The sequence below is a fragment of the Cydia splendana genome, chromosome 9, assembly GCF_910591565.1.
Source record: "Cydia splendana chromosome 9, ilCydSple1.2, whole genome shotgun sequence".
NCBI lineage: Eukaryota > Metazoa > Arthropoda > Insecta > Lepidoptera > Tortricidae > Cydia > Cydia splendana.
Window position 1 is genome coordinate 17928250 of NC_085968.1, and position 11165 is coordinate 17939414.

General features: G+C 35.5%; 1 protein-coding gene across 2 annotated transcripts; it reads left to right on the top strand.

Moving 5' to 3' along the window:
* Positions 1 to 3558: 3558 nt before the first annotated feature.
* LOC134794033 (synaptic vesicle glycoprotein 2C-like) lies at positions 3559 to 11059 on the top strand. Of its 2 annotated transcripts, none has more exons than XM_063765736.1 (7): positions 3559 to 3770; positions 6804 to 6965; positions 7441 to 7603; positions 9027 to 9148; positions 9479 to 9729; positions 10133 to 10284; positions 10817 to 11059. In XM_063765736.1, the coding sequence occupies exons 1-7, from the start codon at positions 3644 to 3646 to the stop codon at positions 11028 to 11030; spliced, it is 1191 nt and encodes a 396-aa protein (XP_063621806.1). In that variant the 5' UTR covers positions 3559 to 3643; the 3' UTR covers positions 11031 to 11059. The 2 variants fall into 2 exon arrangements, with proteins under 2 accessions (XP_063621806.1, XP_063621807.1); XM_063765737.1 differs by having other exon boundaries at positions 3560 to 3770; positions 10133 to 10293; positions 10817 to 10914.
* Positions 11060 to 11165: the final 106 nt, after the last annotated feature.

Consider the following 11165-nt stretch of genomic DNA (forward strand, 5'->3'; position numbering starts at 1 on the left):
CCAAGTTCTCAAGAAAACTGCCGTGTGTTATTTATAAGAACCATTTGGAGCCACTTTTAACGCCTACGTATCTCAATATCTATTAAACATAAACGTATGAAATTTGGTTCATTTATTTAGTCCCTTAAGGCTAACTAGAATCCGTATTTACACACTAATAAGCGCCTATCTAATATGAAATAGCAATAGTTTATTTTACTTTCGAAATCAACTATGATGAATACCTAATAGTAATAATTAATGTACAAGTAATAATATCCCATCAAAAACATAAATATGAAATGAGAGCCAAGTTCAATATTAAGTATATGCGTCGTTGAGTCGTTGTTGACTTCGCCGGCAAAAGAATTGAGGGTTTACCTTTGTTTTGCCGGCGATTTTTCTGCAGATTTTCGTTTCACAGAAAATGTTTCAAGTAATTTCAAATCGCAAAATAATCTTTACATAGAATATTTACTTCAAATAATTTCAGTTTGGATTAGTTATGTTTCACCAAAAAAATAAAAAACATCAGTTTTGTTTCAAGAACAATTTGTTCATGTAATTTCATTTCACAGAATCATCGATCTGTAGAAAAGTCACTTCTTATAAATACGGTTCAACAAAATTTAATATACAGAGTCGTTAATTTAACGCAATCTGCTTGTCTACGGAAGGAATTCGTTCTTAGGGGTTGCCGTTCTAACCTAACCCACTTTTCTGGCAACAGTTCGTTTTCTTGGGGGTCGCAGTTCTAACCTAACCTAACCCACTTTTCTGGCAACGGTTCGTTTTCTAAGGGGTCGCAGTTCTAACCTAACCTAACCCACTTTTATGAAATAAGTTAGTTTTTTTGGGGGTCGCAGTTCTAACCTAACCTAACCCGCTTTTCTGGCAACAGTTCGTTTTCTTGGGGGTCGCAGTTCTAACCTAACCTAACCCACTTTTCCAGCAACGGTTCGTTTTCTCAGGGGTTGCAGCTCTGAAGTTACCTAAACTCCTTTATTAGCAATTTCAATAAATACTACGAGTATGTGAAAGGTAATTTAGTAAAATAATAATTTTAGAAATTAATATTCTGTGAACTGTAGTGTCGCATAAATAATATCCAATGAATAATAATTCTACAGTCAGTCTTTTATTTTATTTAATAATCTTTGAATTAATATTCTGAATTTTACTCAAGTGACAAAATATGTTTCTTTGAAATGAATAATCGAAGAAACAGAATTAATTGTAACAAAAATGTGCGATTCGATTATTCTATGAATAATTTTCTGTATAACAAAATTCTGCAAAAAATTTGGCGGTAAAATAAGGGTACACCGAATTGAGATCTATATGAGTGCGAAGTTCTAGTTCACTTGGGATGTAATTAAAGTTCAGGATTTGTCTTGGCTAGTTTTTATACCAACAAACTAAACTTTAGAAAAGTAACATACACAAATATACTTAATATAGCCTGTACGTACTCGTAAAAACTAGCAAAGTCATATCCTGAACTTTAATTACATCCCAAGTGAACTAGAACTTGGTACCCATATAGATCTCCTGTCGTGAATCTAAAGACCTCGTTTCCAATATTCCACTTATCCCCCTCGTTGCACAATAAACTATTATTTCTTTATAATTTCCTGGCTTTACGCCTCCTCTCCAACAACATCGCATTGGCAGCGAACTATACGTCTGGGTAGTTAGTTAGGTTAGTTATTAAATAACTTAGTTAAGAATTAGCTTTAAGTTTTTTGGTTGGGGACTGAAAATCAGCGGTCTCGCTGAGTCCCATCGATTTTACTACACAAATATTTCTAAATTCTACCTGATTTTTTATTACACTTGCCATTCATTGTTTTTTTGTGTTGGTAAATAAATATTTTTTTTTTATCTTGAATGTCGTTCAGTATAACCTATAGATTAACCTTCCAGAGTAGGACTGAACAAAACATTCTGTATATCTTCAAAATTTTAAAAATCTGTATGATACCTTCTACAGACGCTATTTTTCTCGTCATAATTAATGCAGTGAAATGTATAACACGTTACGACAATGATAAGAAGATGATAAAATATGGGTAAATACTGTGGTTTCTCTAAAAATAGATTTGTCGTCACAATAAACGGGTAATTTTAGATGATGAAATGAATAGGTAATCTATGGAGCAAATGCGCATAATATTATGCTTGAAGCATGAAATACTTGGATGACGTCACGTTATCCTCACGGTATGCTTTGTCCTTTTTAGGGTGAGTCAATTTAAGCAGTCATCACAATGAATCCTTCTAAGCTTAAAGGGTCGGCAATACGCGTGTAATCACTAACACGCCTGCAAGCGCTCATAAGCTGTGGTGGCCGCTTAACATCAGGCGGATTTGCGACCGCCGTGATATAAAAAAGTTAGCATAGTATTTTTCAAACAGCTTGGGTACGGTGACAAATGCCATCTCAATCCAATTTGGGGACATTTTGCGATTTACGGTTATAAATTGTATAGAGATGGCATGATGCAATATACTTGGTGGCATTTTCTAATACCATCTGGAGGGTAAGTACTCTAAATAATGGAGATAGCAAATTTCACTTTAAAGAAACGTTCCTTTATTTTCGTAAAGTAATGAAACTGCATTTAAAGATTAAATAAAAACGCTTCCTTCACCCAGGAATCGACCCACTAAAATAAAAATAAAAAACACAGATACTTTCATGACACGTATTTTTTACGCCATTTTTTCTGTAATTACTAAATTGGACCCTGATTTTTCATTATGAGTTATATTATTTATAAATGTTTTATTATGCCAAAAGAGTACAAATTAGGTAGGTACAATGCATACATTATTTTAATTACTTAGTTATTATGATGCTCCAATTTATACAAGTTAATTTGAAAATAAAGTTACAAAAAAATAACCAAAATTCATGTGTGATTTAATAAAAATCATACGATAACTTTACAAACGAGTGTTTGATCATGTGTAAGAAGTATGCAAATAGCGATTATTAAATGTTTTTTATAAACATTAAAGTTCACAAATTTTCTTTACTTAATCTTAGGGAAGGTCCCCTTTTATAGATTTACTAAACTTTACTTACGGTACGTCGTTTGGTACAGTTTGGTACCAACTTTATTCTCAATTTAGGCACGTTATAATTAAAGCTTTGTTATTAATTAAGATAACTCTTGCATTAGTTATAGTTTGCTGAAACGATCGATTATTTGCGCTCGCACAGTGGCGTAGCTAGGCGTGGGCGAATGGGGCCGTCGCCCACGGCCTCGCACTCAGAGAGGCCTCGCAAAGTCAACCTTTTTATTACCTTGGGGATACACGTTGAAAAGGGCCTCTCAGATCACGCTACGCTCGCGCTGTTATGTGCCATGGGCAAGCGATTTATTACAGGCCTCGTGACTAGCGTCAATTAAAATAAATATAAACCATTCTCACATTATGTATAAACATGGTCCATATTTGTTACGATAACTATAGTATCATCTCTACCAATGACGGTACCTACACAATCCATGTTGCAATATTTAACCAAGATAGGAGTACCTATATTAAAATGTATACCTACTTTAAAAAAGACGAAAACTATCACTTCTCTTCTCTTCCATATCACTCATCGTCAGGCCGTCGTACATTAAATATAAAAATATACTTTTGAAACATGGAAAACGAAAGCAGTGTAAAAAGTGAAAGTATATGTGAAATAAAACCTGATGTTAATTCATGCAATGGCATTAGTGTTAGTGAAAATAACAAGACTCCATTTGAAGACGCGCTGAATATTATTGGTAGGTAAGTTTATTATACCCATAGATTACTTCAATATGTTAAATATAAATTTATACGGGTCCCTAAGACTGTTTTTTTTTAATGACACATATATTAATGGCAGGCTTGGTTTGGCTGCAGATTATTAATAATATGATGACCGATATTTAAAGGTTATCTTAATTAATAAAAAAAAATAAAAAAAAATTAAAGTGGAAACGAGTCGTCAAGTGGTTTATCGGGATAAATGAGTTTAAGGTATATTTAACTTTTTTCATGCTTAAAGCATATAATAACTGGAGTAGCCTTTTATGTCGTAATTGCGTACAAAAATGTCTGCCGAATTTCAGGGGAGGTGAAGAAATAACACATGCAGAAGATTGCTCATACATGCAATAAAGATCTATGTCGAAACACGAAAAGACACACGCGCAATTAAACAAAAATTTGACGCATATAAACACCTGGAAATGTCTTTATACGATTTTTTGCACATTGTGCAAGGTTTTTGACAGAGGGGAAAGTTAGGTACTGAAAGGCTACTGCAGCTACAGTGTGCTCTAAGTTTTCATGTAGTTAAAAAAAAATGCATTTCTGAGAGGTAACTCTTAATGGGACCCTAGCCTTTCTACGCGTGTAGGTAGACAAACACGTTGGATCTATTAAATATAAATAAATAGGTACCTACCACTCTAACCACCAACCTTTCAACCGCCATTTCCCGACTCCTCAGTAGCCTTAACATAAGTCTTACACTGACATATTCGCTAGCGTGTGCGTAACTTACATTCGGAAGAACGCATGAAACTGCAAGTAGCGCTTAAGCAAATACAAAAAAATGTGGAAACAGGACAATGACTCAACCCTTAATTTCAGCAATTATGGCATAGGTTTAGGAAATAAGTGACAAATGTAATTTTTATTACGAATTATAAAGTATAGGTCTTGGTTATTAAAATTTTATCTAAAATTAATTTGTACTCTTGTATGTTTGCCAAACAGCGTTCAAAACTAATAATTCTGCCCATCAAACAAATATTGGCTTTCCCGAATGTCGACCCGCTACGTCACCTTTCGTCTCAAGGACACTAACATGGTTGTAAGACTAGACTTGTGTTGTCTGTCTTAAACAGGCTATACATGTGTTTAACTAAGCTATCACTTTACTTCACTCTTTTGACTATGGCTACCGCGCAGTTAAGCACAATTCTGCCTAAATCGAATATCGAGCTTCGCACGGCTGACATGAAGGTAGATTACAAGAATACCGAAGGATACCATGAAACGAACTAAGCTATAATTGACCGAAGCGAAGCGAAGGTCTACGTTTTGACTCGGGCATTTTGCTTTCGTATGTCCGGATGTTCTCCTCTACAGGTCGCAATTCTTAACCGATTCTCGTGAAATTTTGTGACCGAATTTTATGACTAAATAAAATTTTTTTGTCAATCCGGTTTTTGGAAATTTTTAAAAATGGCGGAGTCGTGATACCTGGCGCCTAAACAAATAGTCGTATCGATATCATAAGACTTTTTTCTTTTTGAAACATGTTTACAGAGTTAATAGCAAAAAATGCAGAAAAAAATTATCGCTGGTTTAGGCGGTATTTAGATATTTAATTTTAACTAATTTAAATTTGAGAAGGAGTAGCTAAATTTCGTCAACCCATCTAAGAACTATTTGGCTCAGTTTGTAAACGTTCGCTTTTTCTGTTTGCACAGAGGGTCTGGGTTCGATCCCCAGTAATTGTATGCTGGGATATTATAACTTTTTGTATTTTTTTACACATAAATTTCGTATTGTTTTTCTTTAATTTACTATACACCGTGTTTTTATTGAATTCCGTTAACTTCGGGGTATAGTTAAGTACGTTTATAAGAACTAAATGGCATAGTTAATTTTAAAAAAAAAAAATTTTTTTTGTTTTCTTTTTTGTTTTTTTTTTTTGTTTAAAAAGTAATTAAATGTAGCATATAGCGTTGTTGTAACACGGGCATTACATTTAACTCAACCAAACAATTGAAATCTGTGACATATCAATGTCATTTCGTACATCAATCGACCGAGATTGTACTTAAGTTTAGTAGCAAATGTATGAACTCATTCTAAACACTAATCAATATGTAAGCCGGCCCTAAGGCAAGTGTACACGCTTGTAGAGGCCTTATAGTAAAAAAATAAATTATGGATTATCTCCGAAATGGACTTAATTAGAACATCGGTGTCTTTGAGAAAGTTACTTGATTTAAGCTCAGGAATGCACCCTTGAAATTAACGGAAATCAAAAAAAACACGGTGTATTTAAAGCTCTTAGCACCATGTTATTTCAAGCTCTGCTCGCGAGGTCTACAGCTCACAGAGCCACTAGTTTTATAACAATTATAACTCAGATAAGTACTCAAATAGATATATAAGAAATATACCCAGATAGATATACCTAAGACTTAACGTCGGATGCACCCGGACAGATGGGCCAAAATAGCGACCGAATGGGCACCACAGATCACCCGAGGCAGAGGCAGACCAAAAATGAGATGGCGAAACGACCTGGACTCATTCTGTGGCGACTGGCGGGAGCATGCACAAAGCAGGGGAGGCCTTTGCCCAGCAGTGGGACACAATATAGGCTATACAGGGTGTCCAATAAGTCGAAATTAATGTTTCGCTGTGAATTTAATTCAAGATTAAAACAGTATTTTTTTGCATTTTACATTGTTTATCGATAAAATACCTATTCTGTTATCTTAGTTAACTATTCATGATGCCGTACACATAAAAAATTAACTTCGAGACCTTTCCGAGTGCACACTGGCACTAACAATGTTAAAAACGGTCAAAATTCATGAAAAACCTTAATTTGGCAATAACTCGAAAACCGTGCCACTTTTACTGGGGTCATGTTAAGTTGGTTTGGGTCCTTTTGGCCTGGTCTACCTCCAGTGTCACTGTGACGTGTCTCTTATAGGACACCCTGTATAAAAAAAAAGATATAAGGGGTAATCGAACTAGTTAGCTCTTTATATAATTTATATAAAAAAAAGCTTCATTTCCAGGTGTCGGAAAGTACAATTACAAACTGCTGGCAATAGTTACTTACTCCTTGCTGGCGGCTACGGCAGAGATGTTTACAATTGGTTTAGTGACCACGGCTGCACAATGTGATCTGGAACTAGACGTGGACAAGAAAGGACTATTGGGCTCTTTACCTATTTTAGGTAACATATACATAGCCGCCTAGAAATCGTACTTTTAGAAATGTAAATAATGTATTTACGTCATCTATGCTTTTAGCTTTCATTATGATCCGAACCACTATAATAAGCTTATCATAAGTCATAAGGCAATCTATAGAATAGGAGATACTTCTAGATGAGCAAATGTGCCCCTAGCTGACTTGTTCTTGTGACCCTAGTTAAACTAGTGGCTCTGTGAGCTGTAGACCTCGCGAGCGTAGCTTAAAACTCATTAAAGTATGGCTCCGCCATTTTGATACGAATCTAAAAACTGAATCGACAAAAAATATATATTCAATTATAGAACCTGCTCTCAAAATTTGACGAGAATCGGTTGAGAATTGTGACCTGTAGAGAACATCCGGAATTCCGGACATACGAAAGCATTTTTACCAAAGCTCAATAAGATCTTCGCTTCTTTCGCTAATATAATATGGCATGCAATCTCTATTTTCAGGAGTCGTGGTGAGTGCACACTTCTGGGGTTTCATAGCTGACACCCGAGGACGTAGGTACGCGCTCATCATCAGCACCTCCGCCTGCTGCGTCGCAGGACTTCTGGCTGCTTTCTCCACCAGCTGGGTCTACCTAGCGGTCATCAAGTTCATAGGGGCAATTTTGTAAGTAGCTGGTTATACTACATACTTACCTATATTTGTACAACTATCTTCACCTCAAAATGATAAAACAAAACCCTTAATTTAGGATCACGCGTGAGTCTCTTATGTCAAATGAAAAGCCTTCTTATGAAAATATCAAATATATTTTTTATAATTTTAAGGTGGTTCTGGAGCACATGAATAAAAAAAATGTGTAGTTACGGAACCTTTGGGGCGCGAGGCCGACTCGCACTTGGTCGGTTTTTTCTTCTTTGGGTGCCAGTGGTATCCTTCGATCTCTTCCTAAAATTCTTTGTTCACGCGCCTCTCTGAAGTTATTAAATACCTATTTAATACTAGACGGGCCCGCAGCTCCGCTCGCGTAAATGAAATAAAGAGTTTGTCTTATGTTTAGTTAAATACCGACATTATTATGTATTCAACCCTGCCAGGGTTTATAACTGTGATAAGGATTTCTTATTTGTCAAGTAGGTAGCCGTTATTTGGATAACTTAATTCTAAAATTTCTTATAACGTACGTAGGTATTTATTTAAAACTTGTTTTAACATAAAATTATTACTTATTGTTGTAAGCCTAGTTGCAAAAACGTTCATTAGATTAATTATTTTCCGCTTTAAGCCACGAATATGGACGACCACCACCCATAAATCGCCTTTTCATACAAATGTAGGTAGTCCCCATTTCCCTTTCTGGATCTTAACATTACTACGGCTAAGGTGACGCAACGATCCAAAGGACTCACCTGGCCTCCGATACCAGATCACGTCATGTTTCTTGCGATCTTGCGATAGCTCTCGCCATCGGGCGTCTCCCATTCTATAACTTTGTATTTTTGGCTCATCTCGGCAGCCCTTTCCCTGGACGAATGACAATGTTTGCCGAAGCCATGAAAATCAATCTGAATAATAATAACCCATAAAGAAATTTAAAACAATAAAATACAAATTATTAACACGATAATCATACGATAATATTAATTTGATTGATATGTCATAAATGGCATAATTCACTCGTATGGGCTATGGACTAAGGTTGAGGTTGGCAGCACTTTTTATTTTACTTCGTGTAAAAAAACTCAGAAATACCTGTATACCAACATGACAAACATAATATAGGTTACTTTAACTTACGGATTATTTGGTCGAGTTGCCGAGAAATCGTCGAAGTCGTAAAATGAAGATTGTTATGAAAATTTCTTTTCCTTATTGTAAATTAAATACGCATCGAAAGCGATAGTTTTTATGTTCTAGTTTTATTCTCATATGTAGATAATAGATTTAAACAGTTTTTTCTTATCATACGTGCGTTGTATTCGAGATACGTGTCAAAAACTTTTTTAGAAATTTGTAAGGCGCCATCTCTCTTCTTCGCTCGTTTTTTATCCCGTTCTGGTTTTTCAATTATATATATATGATATTTCAGCGCATCAGGAACGAACGCGTTAGCCTTCACACTTATCGGGGAGACTACAGGTATACAAAAAAGGCAAACTTATCTCATGTACGCTGCCGCTGGGGTCCTTGCTTTTCAAGGCTTAAATGTCCGTGAGTATTTAATTTTGAATCTAATATAATCGATAAAATAAAACTGTACGAAATAATCCATAAGCTATACAAGACCTCCAAAACATAAATCAAATGCCCACCTTTATATTATTGCTACGTGTAGGTATAGATAAGTAGGTATGTTTACCTAGCACATATACAAATGTTATAAACCAAATACATAATATGGCTCTTATTCGTATCTTTTCGATATATTTTCTGATAGGTTCAGTTTTGCTGGTACGGTACCTATTTGATCTGGGAATAAAATTTGCAACAATATCTTATTAATGATTATTGCAGATAATGTTATTTTATTAATATTTTCAGCTGTGGCTTATCCAATATTAAATATGAGCTCATTCTCATATTACATGCCACTTCTGGGCTACTCATTCCGACCATGGAGACTGTACCTTTTGACCATTGGCCTTATAAGCGGTATTAACATGCTTCTGATCGTGTTCTTCACACTCGAGAGCCCAAAGTTCTACTTTGCCATCGGAGAACAGGAAATGGGAATGAACATTATGCAGAAACTTTATAAAATTAACACTGGCAATGCCATGGATGAGTATCCGGTATGTATTAAGTTTCCTATGAGTCTATAGTCTCTAGGACATTTCCAATAAGTTTATGAAAGAGAACGACCCACGAAAATAGCAGCCTACCTAATACTACATAGAGTCGATTTAAGTACGTAAGTCTGTGGTGTTCACGGCAGAATCATTTACAGTTTTTATTCTTCTTTAATAAAGTGAAATTAAGAAGATCAGTCCAAGCCAACTCTGCACTGACTTATCAACCGACAGAGGGTAAAATTGCCACCATAAACATCAAATTCCTATTTGAAAAAACATGAAGTTAATAGTGACCCTCCTAAGACCTAACTTTGTGGCTGCAAATTGGGTGCAGAGTTAGCATTAGACAAACCAAATTTTTTATTGTAAATGGTAATTTGTTATCAACTTATCACATTTACAGGTCAAATATATCGTTTTAAACGAAGACAACTACAAGACGCGGCAGAGAAATTTCTTCCGCTCCATTTGGGAGCAAACAACGCCGTTGTTTAGCAAAAAGTACATCAAGAGTACGATTTTGATCTTTTTGACTAGTCTGCCTGCTTACTGCGTGTAAGTATTGTAACGCGTGCAGCCCAAACCACATATGAACAACTAGTTGTACGTGTCTCTACTACTATTTTAGGCACCTATTCTAGGCAACAGGCGAGGCAAGAAGAAAAAGTCGGAAAGCGAAACCTAGGCTCTGAAATCTGTGAATGTATACAGGATAAATACCAAGATGAAAAAAGAGAGTAGACCTCGCGATCCCCCATGGCTCCGCCATTTTGTAACATTTTTGAAAACTGAATACTTAGACAAAAAAACGCATTTAACCGATTTCCAAGACCGAAGTGATTCCATAAGTGCTTCGTAAACAAAGTTTTGTACGAAGACTACGAAGAACTAAAAACTATTTAATTCTTGAGCCTGCTCATAAAATTTCACAAGAATCAGTTGAGAAATGCGACCTGTAGACAGACAAGAACATTCGGACATACGAAGGCATTTTTGTTAAAGCTGATACGGAGACCTTCGCTAACGCTCGGTCAATAAGGGTTCTTAGTTGACTACGGAACCCTAAAAACATTTTTGCTGCTTTCAGATCACCACCACTCTCCATCTGGTGGCCATTCATCATGAACAGCGTCAGCAACGCTCAAGATACCAGCATACAGTTTTGTGAAATCTTCCAAATAAATAGTACTACGACAAAAAGTATTGGAAATTCTTATATTTACAATAGTTCTGTGGTAAGTCTAAAACTGGGCAACGTTTGCTATCGTGTAAGTCGTGTAACAGTTATTTCCTCCATGTAATAAACCTACATGTAATAAATGCGAGTTCTCCAAAACAAGCATAGTCAATTAGTTATGTTGTGTTTACATATATATATCGTAATACTAAACATTCATCAGTGTAATTAAAAAAAGTAAAGACTTATAGGCCTTTGC